This window comes from Panthera leo, chromosome C2 (genome assembly GCF_018350215.1).
Source record: "Panthera leo isolate Ple1 chromosome C2, P.leo_Ple1_pat1.1, whole genome shotgun sequence".
NCBI classification, from domain to species: domain Eukaryota; kingdom Metazoa; phylum Chordata; class Mammalia; order Carnivora; family Felidae; genus Panthera; species Panthera leo.
Genome location: NC_056687.1, coordinates 8752345 through 8768204, shown reverse-complemented (window position 1 = coordinate 8768204; position 15860 = coordinate 8752345). Strand labels below are relative to the sequence as shown.

The following is a 15860-nucleotide window of genomic DNA, read 5'->3' as shown; positions in this document are numbered from 1 at the left end:
TGGGCTCCCAGGAGGCAGATGAATAATCTGTATTGCACCAGCCCCCTCTGTAGTTACGCCAAAATAAAACATGCCAATTAACGTGGCTGGAGTTTTTTCATTGAAAAACAAAATTACCAATTTGGAAACCTGCATCTGGTGTATTCCTTTTCTTTTTTCTGCCGATGCATTTTTAAAATTTGCTATGTGTTTACAATCTTCTCTTCCACGCCCAAGGAGGGGGTGGTGTCTGTGCCTACATTTCTTATGCAAAGTCCTTTAAAGAGAATCTCATATTAAGATTATTTAGTGTTTCCTTTTCTCTTCCTCTTCTCTTCCTTTACGAAACCAGGTCTCCCAGATAAGATTTGCTAAGGCTTGGCTCTTACACTTATGTGACTGATGGTAGTAGTATACTTGCGGAAGAGGAAATACTGTTGGGAACATGATTTTTACTATTTATATATTTTCCAAGGTATTATACTCTGAGTTTCTATCTTGCCCTATTTAGAATTATTTAAGGCCCTTTAGTTATAACCATCCTGGTTTCTAGTCCTAATTTGATATGTGGCTGAATGATTTGGAGTAGATTACTTGACTTTTTCCTCATAATTTATCAAATCTTTGGTTAGTCTTATCATAATGTCACAAAAAAGACAAAACAGTTCACATTCTTTAAAAAGGACTGCACATTGGGGCACCCGGGTGGCTCAGTCGGTTAAGCGTCCGACTTCAGCTCAGGTCATGATCTCACAGTCTGTGAGTTCGAGCCCCACATCGGACTCTGTGCTGACGGCTTAGAGCCTGGACCCTGTTTCGGATGCTGTGTCTCCCTCTCTCTCTGTCCCTCCCCTGCTCGTGCTCTGTCTCTCTCTGTCTCAAAAATGAACAAAAACGTTAAAAAAAATTTAAAAAAAAAAAAGGACTGCACAAAGATAAAACAGGTAAAGTCACTAGTATCAAATACTAAAGTCAGATCTGAGTTCCCTAGCAGTCAAAGCAAAAAGGGAAACGTATAGTTATATGGTTTCATTGTCTTGATAGAGCAGGCACTTAACCTCCCTGAACCATAACTTAAATAAGAAAATAATGCCTGCTCTACCTCTGTTTCAGGGCTGTGGTAAGAAATATATCAAAGTGCCCATTTTATGTGACTTATAAACCGTAGGGAGCTACACAAAAGCCGGGTGTCCCCACGGTTTCATTGGAACTGTACCTCAAGTAGCACAAAAGTTGCTTCAAATAGTGTCCTTTGGTGGGCACATACTAGGACTGCTTAGTCATGTGACAAGGCCTGGCACATGAGAAGGCCCTGTGCGCACACCAGGATGGTCTGGTTCACGCAGGCTGCTCAGTCTAGTATGATATTCTCTCTCTCTGTCATTTTTCTCTCTTTATGTGGGAAATGAAATTAATTGTCCATGAACACAATGATTAAGAATGACCAAAATATTGGATAGGTGACCAGTGTGCCTCCTGTTCACGATGAATGCTACAAAAGGAAATCCAAACAGAATAATCTAGGCAGAATTAAAATTATATTTCCCTTTGGTCACAATGCAGAGAGAAACCTTGGTGCCATAATTTTGGAAGGGCAGGGAGTTATACATGATCACTTTTCAAGAATGTTGTAGAGATGCCTTTTGTTTATTATGCTGCTGGCCGGGAGAAGTGTCAGTTTAAAAAAAAGATAAACGGTGTAGAGCGACTGAATTTTTTTTTTTTTCCTTGATTTCTTGGTGGGACTGCCTCAGCATCAGCCTCCAGCTACAAAAACACTTTAATGCAGACGTGAGCCCTCGTTCGTGTCTGGGGAGTGTTCCATGCTGAACTGTTTAAATAAGCAACAACAAACCGTTCCCACAAATCTGCCTCCTGCTCACGATTAACTCTGCAGAAGGAACTCTAGGCAGAATCACAATGTGTATTTTTTTCTGTCTTCTTTACTTAAATAGTAAAATGAAGTATTGAATAGGATGTCAAACGCCCAACTTCTCCTTTAAAAAAATTTTTTTGCACCTTTTAGATTATTTTTATTAGTAGCAAAAAGTCAGGCAAGGATGTCAACATGAAAACTTTATTAAAATAGGCTTAAGGATCTTTTTTTTAATCATCGGAGGTGAAAATGTTAAAATTCTATCCAGTAAGCAGAGTAACCCTTCAGACAGATTTTCTGATGAATAACGATAGTAGTAATAGTTATATTTACATAGCGTCCTTCTGTGTTCCAAGAACTTTCAATTACTCTCGATGACATTATCTCATTAAGTAACCACATCTTTCACATTAATTCAGGGTTAAACTCTGTGTTAGCAGCTCCTAGGGAACATAAGCTCCTAGGTTTGTCATAATTGTGTGATAATTCACGGCAAAGTGGTGGTGGTGTTTTTTTTCACATCTGCACTACCTAAATAACTATCTCAATTATCTATTTTGGAGGGTATAAAAATGATTCTTTATGTGTGATAAGCCCATCCTAATTCAAAGCGTTTTATTGAGCTTTCTTTAAACGAGTGTTAGAGTAAGAAATCTGGCAGAGTTTACTATTTTTGTTTTTAAATTAGGAGACACAGTGACCCTTGCTGTCAGACTTTCTTACCAGAAAGTGACAGAGACAACCACAAAGTACAAGTAAGTCTTCTCAGCTCACCGTCCAAGTGTTGGGAAACAGAGTCAGGCTTGAGGCTTGAAAATTCCATTCAGTCTATGCACACGCAAAGGATACGTAATAATTCATATAGTCACGTTTATATCTATTTGGAGGGGTAGAGTTGGGGAAGCATTCTTTATCCACACAGGTTTATTAGATGATTAGTTCCATGGTTTTTTGGTTGGTGTGATTAACTTATTTATATTTGAAAAAGGAAAAAAGCCCTGTAAAACCTGCTGTGTGTTTCCTCAGACACTTTTAAGTATCCCTGTGGTTTAGATTTCCTCACCAAAGTTGCATGTATTATATAACATCTAGGTAACTAATGTAAATTTTCAAGCAACTATAGGTATGTGTGAAATGGCCATTTATGAGACATATAAAGGAAAATGTAATATTTGAGATTGTGGCCGGAACCACAACCGTAAAAATAGCCACGGCATTGTTTGGGGCCATAGACCTAATCCTTTCACTTTTGAAATAAAGAGAAAGGACAGCGTTTTATGTTTGTTGACATAACTTGAACCCTGAAACCCAAACCATCTTATTTTAAAATGCTTAATTTACCATAGTCAGCAAAACGCCCAAAGCAGAGTAATGTGCATTTCCAGAGCACTGGGTGACTTTCCCCTTCTGACCCAGAATATATCCATTTAGTGCTGTATTTATCATATGTAGTTTTCTTGGCAGGAAGGAAAGGTATTCAGCAAAACATAAAAACGCTCTTAGTAGGAAAGCAATTCATTTTGTAGTTAGCAGGGTTTTACAAATACTAAAATATCACATTGAGGGTCTGTTTTAATAAGGTTGATGTATGAGACCTGGGGAGTTTTATAGCGACAACTATAATTTTTTTTTTTTTTTTGTGAGGTAGCCACATTTCTTTCAACCATTCAAAAGCACGAGTAGATATGTAAATACAGGAAACACCATGTCAACCATAATTTTGAGTCAAGGTCAGCACTGTTTTATCATTCCAAAATTTGTTCTCTAAAAACATTTCCGTTATTTGAAGACCATTTTACTTCCTGGACAGCCTTAGAGTTTATAATTGACCCAAGTATTCAGCAAATCAAGCCTCTTCATTCACGGACCTTCTCTGTTCTTTTTCCAAACGCATATGGCGAGAGTGGGATCTTTGAAAACAGATGAAGCTACTTTAGGATTAAAACGCAAATCGAATCCCTATAAGCAGAGATGTAAATCTTTCTGCAAGTTTATAAATACGTTTCAAAAGACATGAGTTACTGGGACGTCCGGCTGGCTCAGTCACAAGAGCACGTGACTCTTGATCTTGGGGTTGTGAGTTCGAGCCCCACGCTGGGTGTAGAGATTACTTAAAATAAATAGTTAAATTTTTAAAATAAAATAAAAATAAAAAGACGTGTTGTTTTTTTCCTAAGTAAGAGCAAACTAGAATACTTCTTTTTTCCCTCAAAAACATGCCTAAGGGAAAAATGATGGACCAACACAAAAATAATTCTCATTATTTTTTTCATTTTAAAAACAAGCTGTTGAAATTGTAAATCAATTTAAAAAAAAAATAGCTGCCTTACTTATTAGCCTCTGTCCCTCTCCACCTGAGAGAGCTTCACAAGGAGCCCCCACTGCTGTCCTCAGGGAAGAAGAGATTGTCCCGTCCCACGTGGCTGACTTAACATCTGCTGGTTTATCGAAATTTTTTTAAGGATGAACAGAAACGACTTGAAAGAAGAACGTTTTGCTTTTATTCCTTATAGTTTGGAGTGAAATTACATAATAACTTTTGTCACAGGCAAATCCCCTTTCGGTCATTAGCAAAGTGCGGGTTTGGGAGGCGAGTGTCCAGGAGGGAGGCAGGGAGGCTCTCTGTAACGGGACTCCCTCCGTGGCTCTGTTGGCACAATATTGGAAAGAAACATTCCAGGAATAATGCAGAAAACAGAACTGCGAAAGCCGTTTTAGAGACAAGATTCCTTGGCGGGCCAGAAACATAATTTGTTCTGCATAAAATGGCAACTCATACGTCTTAAGACATTGGAAGAGCTGGCTCAGAGGACGGGGTAAATTACTTCACCTCTCCATGGCCGCGTGGTCCCAAGTAAAGAGCTCGTGGCCTTGATGCTAATTTGAAACAGTGGCTCCCAGGAGAACTTGTCCATTAAATTGCCTGGCTGCCTCCGTCCTGCTGCGTGAGGTGGCACGGTCAGAGCTGCCCCTTTACAGAAGATCGTGTCGTCTCTGCTCTGCTCGAGACCAGTGAGCCTCCCAACAAAACATGTGGTTCACAACACGCTTAAAAATAACAAGGGGGTGGTTAGGGACAGAGCACTCACAAGCCTGCCTTTGCTCTTTTAGCTTGCCCTCCTCTCCCCGTGGGGCAGAGCTAAGAGAGTTCATCAGACCTGCCCAAGGTTCTCTGCCTCCAGAGGGCATTTTCTCGCTGGCTTTCAGTTTCTTCCACCCTGGGCCTGGGGGCTCTTCCTGGCCATGGTGGAACAGCCATCAGTGCCCTGGGCCCCTGATTAATCCCGGATGCACTGACACAGCCCTCATCTATACTGGTGTACCTCTAATATAGGATCCACCCGGCACTGCTCAGAAGGCCGTTGTGATGGTCAGAGTTTCTGGAACATTCTGTACCACTGCCCATCTTAGGATGGGGTAAGGGGGTCCAGGCCTTGAGACTCTAATATCCCCTATCATGGCACTTATGCTTGGGGGGAACAGTGGGAAAGTTCTTGTTTGGGCATCGAATCACCAGGGACCTCTGTGGATAGGTCATAATGATGCTATTTCCTAGAGACCCCCATCCCTGCAAGGCAGGGTCCTGGCCAACATCCACATGGCCTCTAGGCCTGCCGTCTTGTCCTCTGCAGGGTGTGCCTGGAAGTAGGTGGTGCCCAAGTGCTGGGGTCGCACCCCCCCCCCCCCCCGGGGAAATAACCAGCCTGTCACATGGCTGTTTGGAGCGGGACCAAACCTTCCCTCGGGTCCCGCAGCCTCCCCGCCACACCCGTGGGCGGGAGCCATCGGGCAACACAGTCATCCCAGACTCGGAAGGCCAGGGACACGTTTCCAGCCACGTGAAAGAGGCCTGGCAGTGCCTGAGGGGCACAGCTCAGAGCTGATGGAGAAATGAACTGTGGCTCCCACTTGCTCAGCCTCTGAGAGGGCAGACTTGGCTCTCGCAGGGACGATAGTGTGGACTTAGCAGCTGGTGTCCCAGCTGGCCAGTCCCCTCAGGCAGCATGGGAGTGCGGGGGGAAGGGCAAGGCCCTAGCTCCAGTCTGTTTTAAGCTGTCTCCTGTATAAAGGACACTGCCTGGGCCATGGGAGTCACCCACCTCCATGACACCTTTTCATCCTTCACTTCCCAGTTCCTCCTGCTCAGAACTGTCTTGGCTTTGACCCCAATCGCCATGTGGGAGGCGGTTCAGAGCGCTGCTTGATGAAAGCCACACGTTTCTGCATGGGGACAAGGTGTGGGTTGCAAGGAGAGGTCGGACCCCTGTCCCTGGTGGTGCCTACCTACGGTGCACCTTCCCCTTCCTCCACCCAGGCAACCCCGAGGGGATTTCTGACCCTTCCCTTCCCTCTGTGGCAGGTGGAGCTCACGGGCAACAGTATTTACGAGTACATCCATCCTTCCGACCACGACGAGATGACAGCTGTCCTCGCGGCCCACCAGCCCCTCCACCATCACCTGCTACAAGGTATTTCCTCCGGATGAAAAGAAACCAGAATGAAAACCAGACAAAGCTCTCTCTCTCTCTCTCTCTCTCTCTCTCTCTCTCTCTCTCTCTCGATGTGACCTGAGGGTTTTGCTCCCTGTGTTGCCAAGGGGTGGGGGGAGCATGACTGGGGCCGCCCAGCAGGGCCTCTCCAGAAAACACACAGCACGGGGCATTTGCTTTTATGCCTCTGTCCTTTGAAGCCACGCTATGGATCTCATTTCTCATGCCAGAGACCACGTGAGGTGCTGTAGGAGGTAAAGAAACATGGTCAGAGGCTTCTCCCCTAAAGTGCTCTTGGTTTAGAGTTCCAGGGACACAACCTAGACCTGGGCTTCTTCACCAGAGGGCCCCCAGATGGAACTCAGGGGGTCTGTGAAACTGCATGGGAAGAATGACATCTTTATTCTGTCTGGCTGAATTCCGCTTTTCCTTTGCGTATAGACTGTAGACTGTCCCCTTACTCTCACTAGTACCCACGGCTTTGCCCACAACGAGAATCACATGTGTTTGTTTCACTTTCCAGTGTTCTTGCAGGTACTTAAACATATCACTGGGGCTCATTGCTACTTCAGAATTTCAAGAGTTATGAGCCTGCTACCGGGTCTTGTTATCTCACGTGTTAATAAACCAGCACATTTATAACCATATCACCACTTGTTTTAATATTTTGGTAACTGTTTTCAACACAGCTGGTTCCATTTGTGATCTCATATATTTTATCTTCGACACTTAAAAACGTTATTCTGGGTAGAGATGCCATGGCACGAATCAGTTAAGAAGCCCTTGTCCAGGCGGAGGCAGGTGCACCTCCCCAGCCTGTCTCCGTGTGGGGGGCAGGTTCCTCCACCCGGCAGTCCCATCATTTAACACCTATTGACTGGGTTCTATGGTCATAAGCACCGTGTTAGGACATGATGTGGCTTGACTATTCAGTGAAGGGTGAGGAGCACATCATTACACAAATGACTTCCTAAGTTGTAATTGCAGTGCATGCTGGGAAGACAGAGAGGAACTTATTCGGGGGGCCCTGGGCTTGTAACTCTGTCTGACAGTCCAATGAGACCAACCAACATGTTGATCGATAGGTCTCTTGTCTGCTCTGGACTATAGTATCCCAACTTGGCCAGACGTCCCCAGTAGAGCAAAATGCGAAAGGAGAAACGGTGAAGCAGGGTGAGAATGGGGTCGCCAGCCAGAGAAAAGCTCGAGTTCCACTCTTACTGCTTCCTCCTGGGGAGGCTGTTCTAGGCTAGAAAGAGAGATTCTGGAAGAGCCCACTCAGTTTTATTTTATTTAAAACATTTTTATAAATGTTTTATTTATTTTTGAGAGAGAGAGAGAGAGAGAGACAGAGCATGAACGGGGGAGGGGCAGAGAGAGACACACACACACAAACACAGAATACAAAGCACTCTCCAGGCTCTGAGCTGTCAGCACAGAGCCCAATGCGGGGCTCGAACTCACAAACTGTGAGATCATGACCTGAGCTGAAGTCGGAAGCTTAGCTGATGCCCCAGAGCCCACTCAGTTGTAAAACCACCTGCAGATTCAACTCTGTGCACCACCCCCCCCCCCCCCCCCCCGCCTCCCGCCGGCATGTTCTAGCCCCAGAACTAGTTGCTGTAAGCCTCACTTTTCCTTATGAGGGAGAGAGATTGCTGTCCTGGTTTCTGAGATGGCAGCTTGCTTTTAGCCATGGTCTGTGACTCTTAACTCCTTGCAAATGGTCTGGCTGCATAAATGCACACAAATAAGACCCTGAAGAAGTAATTTCTAACAAAATGAGGGCTGGGGGGGAATGTACCTGAATCTCATTCTTTCACTGTGGGGCTGTTTAAAGCTGGAAGAGGCGGTGGGAGTCTTCGAGAACTCCCTAAGAATATTGGGTTGTTACGGTTCTAGAAAGTTCCACAGCGTGTTAATTACATGGGCCTGGGTGCTTTCTCACTAGCTCTGGTTTCACATCATCCTTCTGTGTCATAGCCTTAAAAGGGTGTTTGTAAAATGACAGCACATGAGTCTTGGGAATATCATGAGACCCTTTCAATCCCAGTCTCTGTGGGGTTCGTGTCTCAGGTACAGCAACAACACAAGAGAAGCACAGAGGTCTAAGAGAGATGGGGTTGCCCCCAGATTCATTTCCACCCAAGTGTGCAAAGCCTGAGGTTCACAGGCGCTCAGACCTCTCCCTGGCTTCTTATCCAGAGTTGTTTTTGTGCGTCTGAACTTGCCCCATCATGTCATGGTCATTGTATTGTTGGCTTTCTCCAAAGCTCCATGGTTAATTACCGGGTGAAGTTTTTTTAGACCTCAGTGCTTGGCTGGATATGGTGCAGACAGGCAGCCACGTTACAGGGAAGCCTTATGTCTCACAGACCATAGCCTGCTTGCAGAGGAATTGTGGGTAAATATGGCCACCCCTCCAAACAGGGGGAAGGGAGGAGCCTCATAGGCGATGGCTGGGAGCCTTGCCTCTACTCCTAAGGGTAACCTTTCTTTAAAAATTAATCTATTAACTGCCACCAAATAACTCTATTTAGCGTGGAGTGACCTCACCCTTACCCGGGGCATGGACACATCATTCCAGAGAACTGGCATCTGCTCACTAAAGCAGATTTAGTTTCCTTTGGGGACTCACTTGCATTTGCACTAGTGAGGTCAGAGACTGGTGGGTGAGGCCTTTGGCCCTGCCAGAGAAAGACCGAATGGGGAGGGTAAGAGCCCTGAGAAAGGAGGGGGCTAGGTATGAGGGCAAAGGCTTTGATCTGGCTGAGGGGGTTCCGCATTCCAAGGCAGTCCTGGGCAATGTCAGGGCCCTGTGGCTGTCTCCCTCTGCTGGGGAAAGAGCTGTACCTGTGAGCCCTTACTCAGTGTCCTTTACCCTGAGGGAAGCCAGATGCTTCTGGGCCTTCCTGGCCAACCCAGGCATCCACCCCAGGACTAGCCAAGGCGATTCTTTTGGTGCCAGGCCTCTCTGTGCCTGCCAGGAGGGGACCGTGGGCATGCTGAGGGGGGCTGGGCCCACTGCGCTTACCGTCCTCACCTTGGCCCCAGGTGGCTGTTTCCTGAGCTCTTGCTGTGGCCGCGTTTCCAGCTGCCTGCTTCTGGAGCAGGACTGGGGCCAGTCTCCCCACCCCACCCAGGTCCCCGCCCCAGGCAGAAGCTCCCTGGGTCAGGGTCGGGGCACTCTGGGATGGGGCTTCCGGCTGCCCCATCTGGTCCTGAGCGTCGACTGATATTATTGGGACAAAATCGGGGGAAGCATCGTGGAACAGTTGGCCCATCTAACCTCACTCCTGCTTTCAGAGTACGAGATAGAGAGGTCCTTCTTTCTGCGAATGAAGTGTGTTTTGGCGAAAAGAAACGCGGGCCTGACGTGCAGCGGATACAAGGTGCGAGGAGCCTCATGTCGGGGGAGGGAAGGAGGAGGGGGCAGAGGAGGGTCTGAAGGAGGGGGCAGAGGAGGGTCTGAAGGAGGGGGCAGAGGAGGGTCTGAAGGAGGGGGCAGAGGAGGGTCTGAAGGAGGGGGCAGAGGAGGGTCTGAAGGAGGGGGCAGAGGAGGGTCTGAAGGAGGGGGCAGAGGAGGGTCTGAAGGAGGGGGCAGAGGAGGGTCTGAAGGAGGGGGCAGAGGAGGGTCTGAAGGAGGGGGCAGAGGAGGGTCTGAAGGAGGGGGCAGAGGAGGGTCTGAAGGAGGGGGCAGAGGGTCTTAAAGAGGGGGCAGAGGAGGGTCTTAAGGAGGGAGCAGAGGAGGGTCTGAAGGAGGGGGCAGAGGAGGGTCTGAAGGAGGGGGCAGAGGAGGGTCTGAAGGAAAGGGCAGAGGAGGGTCTGAAGGAGGGGGCAGAAGAGGGTCTGAAGGAGGGGGCAGAGGAGGGTCTGAAGGAGGGGGCAGAGGAGGGTCTGAAGGAAGGGGCAGAGGAGGGTCTGAAGCAGGGGGCAGAGGGTCTGAAGGAGGGGGCAGAGGAGGGTCTTAAGGAGGGAGCAGAGGGTCTGAAGGAGGGGGCAGAGGGTCTGAAGGAGGGGGCAGAGGAGGGTCTGAAGGAGGGGGCAGAGGGTCTTAAAGAGGGGGCAGAGGAGGGTCTTAAGGAGGGAGCAGAGGAGGGTCTGAAGGAGGGGGCAGAGGAGGGTCTGAAGGAGGGGGCAGAGGAGGGTCTGAAGGAGGGGGCAGAGGGTCTGAAGGAGGGGGCAGAGGAGGGTCTGAAGGAGGGGCAGAGGAGGGTCTGAAGGAGGGGGCAGAGGGTCTGAAGGAGGGGGCAGAGGAGGGTCTGAAGGAGGAGGCAGAGGGTCTGAAGGAGGGGGCAGAGGGTCTGAAGGAGGGGGCAGAGGGTCTTCACTGGTTTGTATTTTGCTTGCTACTCAAGAACATCTGCAGACAGAAGGCACAGGGACCCAAACATGGGACAACTTTCTCGTGACGCTGCTCATGCAGCAGGTAGGGGAGCTGGTGTCGTACAAGGAAACTCCAGGAGGACTGGGTTTCGTCATCTGAGACCACGAATAAGCGTGGCGAAGGATAGAATGTCACCCTGGCACGTGCACTTGGTGTTTCACACGGGTCGGGGCCCCCAGAGGCCACTGAGGATCCACACCCTGGGGGCGGCAGTGAGCGTTCAGAGCCCGGACATGTCGCTCCTCCCCTCGGAATGTTTCGCCAAGTCCGGTGGTGACGGCTGTGATGTGCTCGACTAATGATAGACCTGTTCTGAGGAGCAGCGAGGCTTCAGCAGCAGCATCTCATCTACTTAACTAAAAAAAAAAGTTTTTTGATAGAGAGAGAGTGCAAGTGTGGGAGGGGCAGAGAGAGAGGGAGACACGGAACCCGAATCAGGCTCCAGGCTCCGAGCTGTCAGCACAGAGCCTGATGAGAGGCTCGAACCCACAAACTGTGAGCTCATGACCTGAGCCAAAGTCAGATGCTTAATCAACAGAGCCCCCAAGGTGCCCCACGTCTACTTAATTTAATTAACAGTCATAGCAGCCCTCTGAGGGAGTACTGTTGGCCCCATTTTATGATCCTCAGGGACGCAAGCAAGGAAGGGAGAAGACGGGCAGAGGCCCGCAGGCTGGGGGTCAGAGCCCCTTCAGGCTGCATTTCTCCGGCAGATGTGGCCGCCTGCTCTGGCAAGTTCTGGAATCCAGGAGCAGGTCCCCCTGACGAGCCCACGGGCAGCCCCAGAATCAGCACCCCCAGACGGAAGGGCCGGTAGGGGGAAGCGTGCACTGAGCGTCCCCTTCCAAGCTTCTGATTCCTCCCTGGCGTCTGAAGTTACTGTCTCTCCCTCCTCAGAGGAGAGAGGTGCTAAGCCCATGGCTCCGGAGATGGAGGGGATGGGGGCCTTTGTGCAGGAGCATTTGCATGTTAGTAAAGGGTGGGGGAGAGAAAGGGGACAGCTTTGTGCCTCTGAAGCTTATTCTCTTTCTGGAACACCCCTCCTGATCTCCTCCCCACCCCAGGGGCTGCTTCCCCTTCAGCATCTCCTCAGCCCTCTCCTTTGAACTCCACACTGAGCTCTTCTTCCCTTTGACTTTACCCCACTCTCTTTTATAGTTTGGGGGATACATTTTCTGTTTGCTGACCCAAACCCGAGGCCTATTTCGACCAGGGTTGTGGGGAGCCCCCCACCCCGCGCTGTCCTGTACCCAACAGACTTGGGTCTTGAATTGTTTCTGCCACTTATTAACCGTCTAATCGTAAGCAAAACACATCGCCTGTCTTGTCCTCAATATTCTCCTCAGTTAAATGGGACAATAGACCAGAAGGATTTCAAGATCTGTTGCAGCCCTAAAGACTGAATGCGTTCAGCAGTCCTGGAGGAAGAGAGCTGAAGATTTTAGCTGTTCATCACTGCTGTCATGATCCTTTCGAGATTTTACTGATCCTAACTTATATAAATGCTTCCAATATGGAGGCTGAAGGTTGCACAAATGTTCCTGTTTGACATTTGGAACACTATACCCTCTCTCCTGCATGGTTTGTTTTTTGTGTTTTTTTGTTTTTTTTGGCTATAACAACCAGAGGTTTCTATATAGCCTCTCTGGCTTTTTGCTTATCATAAGGGAATAAAATCTTGACCTATAAATAAAGTAAATAAAAACACATTAAGAGGAAGGCTTTTTTGATCCTACTGAATGAATTCTTTAAATTTTTTTTTAACGTTTATTTATTTTTGAGACAGAGAGAGACAGAGCATGAACGGGGGAGGGGCAGAGAGAGAGGGAGACACAGAATCGGAAGCAGGCTCCAGGCTCCAAGCCATCAGCACAGAGCCAGACGCGGGACTCGAACTCACGGACTGTGAGATCGTGACCTGAGCTGAAGTCGGACGCCTAACCGACTGAGCCACCCAGGTGCCCCTCTACTGAATGAAATTCTTAACGTACTGGAATGGTATAGCTTGTCAAGTGATATAAATGTCAAGTTGACAGATGTCAAATCCAGTCCCATTGGGGGACGAAGAACATAAAGTGAGTGTCTTGGAACCAGGGGTTAGCTTCCCATGGTGCCTTTGTTTGCTACCTAATAGTGGGTTTGGTGATGAGTTAATTAGGTATCAATCCATTACATATTAGAGTCTCAACTCGGGGAGTTACTGGGGCAGAGTCAGTTGGATAAGACGACCTTACATTTGATTGCACTACTGTTTCCTAAGGAAGAAGCATCACTTCGTGTCTTCTGAGCAATGACTTGGGTGTCGTCAGCATGTTGGTGTGACCTTTGTGGGGCCACACCAGCTCCGTAGAGGCTGGGCCGGGGAGAGTCCAGCGTGCCCAAGAGAGCCAGCACGCTCAGAGCCGGGAGGAGTGGGTACCGGTCTAACCCCTGGGCTGACCCTGCCCTCTGCTTTGCCAGGTCATCCACTGCAGCGGCTACCTGAAGATCAGGCAGTATATGCTGGACGTGTCCCTGTACGACTCGTGCTACCAGATCGTGGGGCTGGTGGCCGTGGGCCAGTCGCTGCCACCCAGTGCCATCACAGAGATCAAGCTGCACAGTAACATGTTCATGTTCAGGGCCAGCCTTGACCTGAAGCTGATCTTCCTGGATTCCAGGTGAGTTTGGCACCTGCTGCTGCTGCAGAATTCCAGAAGATACTGACGGTGGAAACTGGCCCGAACGCTGTGTTGTTAAGCCAAAATGTACGGAGGAAATAAGCCGTACTAAGAATGGGAGTTAGGGGACGCCTGGGTGGCTTAGTTGGTTAAGCGTCCGACTCTTGACTTGGGCTCAGGTCACGATCTCATAGTTCCGTGAGTCGGAGCCCTGCGCTCTGGGCCGTAAGCCCAGAGCCAGTTTGGGATTCTCTCTCTCCCTCTCTCTGCCCCTCCCCTCCAAAATAAATAAATAAATTAATTAATTAAAAAAAAAAAAAAGAATGTGAGTTAGAAGGGTATTTAGTGGAACCAAGTCAGGAATTGAAAGAATTGATGTCAGCTTTAGTACTTAAAGAGTAGCCAGCTTCTCCAGGTGCTGGGTACTTGTTGTATATTATTTATTTATATTTTCATCATCTCACTGGAGTTGGAGCTGGAAATATGTGCTGTGGACACAAGTTAGCCTTTGTTGAAGGCCTGCGATGTCAGGATTCTGCCTTGTATGTCCGTCAAGTAGGTGGGACCTAAACGCAAAGAAAAGATTTTGCAATGAGCTGGTGGGAAGCCATCGGAGCTCTGGTGGCCACAGAGCTGAGGCTGAGAGCAGACAGGTGGCCTTTGCCGGGAAAAGCTGTGACTACAAGCTCAGTGGGTGCCCTGTCTGGGCTGGGAGGACACCTCTGGCTGGCAGTGAGGGCGAAGGTACAGTGGCCCCTGAACTGTCTCTCCCAACCGCCCTTCCCCTCCTCCCTGAGAATGTCCACCCAACTGAGGCTCTCTTAGAGAGAGAAGGGAGAGCGAACGAGGCAAAAGCACTAATCTGTTGTTTCGCTTGGCCTGCCGAAGCTGGCCACACAGGGGAGGTGTGTGCTGAAGAAGCCATGGCCCGTCCCCCAGGAGGGTTTGCCAGCTTCACGTGGCCCCAGGCCCTTGGGGCTTCCTCCACCTACCATTTTCTTTTTTTTTTTCTTTTTTATTTTTTTTAATGTTTATTTATCTTTGAGAGAGAGAGAGAGAGACAGAGCACGAGCAAGGGAGGAACAGAGAGAGGGGGAGACAGAATCTGAAGCAGGCTCCAGTCTCTGACCTGTCAGCACAGAGCCCAGTGCGGGGCTTGAACTCACGAGACGTGAGTCCACGACCTGTGTGGAAGTCAGGCGCTTAACCGACTGAGCCACCCAGGCACCCCTTCCGCCTACCGTTTTCTTATCCGTAAAAAAGTCAGCCTCGCCCTGCCCACTCGGCTACCCACAGGCTGTTAGGAAAGATGAAATTTGATAATAGATGTGAAGCATTCGTAAAAGTAAAGCCTGGAAGCACCTGGGTGGCTCAGTCGGTTAAGCGTCCGACTTCGTCTCAAGTCACGATCTCACAGTTTGTGAGTTTGAGCCCCGTGTCAGGCTCTGTGCTGATGGGTCGGAGGCTGGAGCCTGCTTTAGACTCTGTGTCTGCCTCTCTCTCTGCTCCTCCCCTGCTTGCACTGACTCTCTCTCTCTCAAAAGTAAATAAACACTAAAAAAAAACCAAACAAAAGTAAAAAGCTGATGCACCCAGTCCTTTAGAGTCCTCAGTTGTACAGGAAGGGACAAATGTTCAGAGACCCCACTTTTGCCTTTCGGTGTGTGTGGCCAAGCTGTCTGGGAGAAAGGAGGTATATATGTGTGGGTGTCCATGTATATACGTGTATACACACATATGTGTAAATATAAATATAAAATTTTGCTAATATTTATTGATTTTTTCCACCTTTTTATTCTGGTAAAATATACATGACATAAAATTGACCATTTTAACCAGTTATGGGAGAAAACCAAACATACCTGGTTAGGGGCAGGAGACAGAGACATAAAGTAGCCTAGTTTATCATTAGTGAACCTCAGAACCCTTCAAAGGTAGAGAAATGACAAGAGTTGGCCTGACAGGCTTGCCATCGTGCTCCCAGAAACTCCAAGCAAAGAGTACCCAAAACTCTTTGCGGGAAGGAGGCCAGCACCTTGGGGCTGGCCGGACTGACAAATGCTGTCCTACTGCATCGAAGACAGAGGCACCTGCCAGCAGAGGGGCCCTGGGCGGGTGGACTGTCTGGGCCCATGGTGGCAGCATGAGAAGGAGTTCTTTCTGGATTCAGGGGCCACTTCTAAAAGTGAACGGAAAGGAATTTTGGCCGTCCGAGCTCATTACTTTAGAAACTTGGGAGGATACGACCAGGTTCCCCCTTGTTACCTCTGTCTCCTAGTTTTTCCTTGACGATTCTAGGAAAAGCCTCTGAGGCCTGGTGAATTCTCTAGAAGAGGAAAGAGAGAGGTCTGCCCAGAGGAGACATTTCAGATCTTCTCAAATTGTTTGAAGCATACAGCTTTGAAACACAAAGGACAAATGGGGGGCTTTGCAGAAGAGGGTGTTCGAAGGTAGCTCAGAGGCCAGAC

At 48.6% G+C, this 15860-nt stretch overlaps 1 protein-coding gene across 2 annotated transcripts in view; it reads left to right on the top strand.

Moving 5' to 3' along the window:
* Positions 1-15860, top strand: part of SIM2 (SIM bHLH transcription factor 2) — a 49748-nt gene that overhangs the window by 13568 nt on the left and 20320 nt on the right. For both annotated transcript variants that reach the window (XM_042903364.1, XM_042903363.1), the window contains exons 4-6: positions 6216-6324; positions 9652-9737; positions 13193-13392. In XM_042903364.1, coding sequence (XP_042759298.1) covers positions 6216-6324; positions 9652-9737; positions 13193-13392 — 395 coding nt within the window. The remainder of the gene's footprint in view (positions 1-6215; positions 6325-9651; positions 9738-13192; positions 13393-15860) is intronic.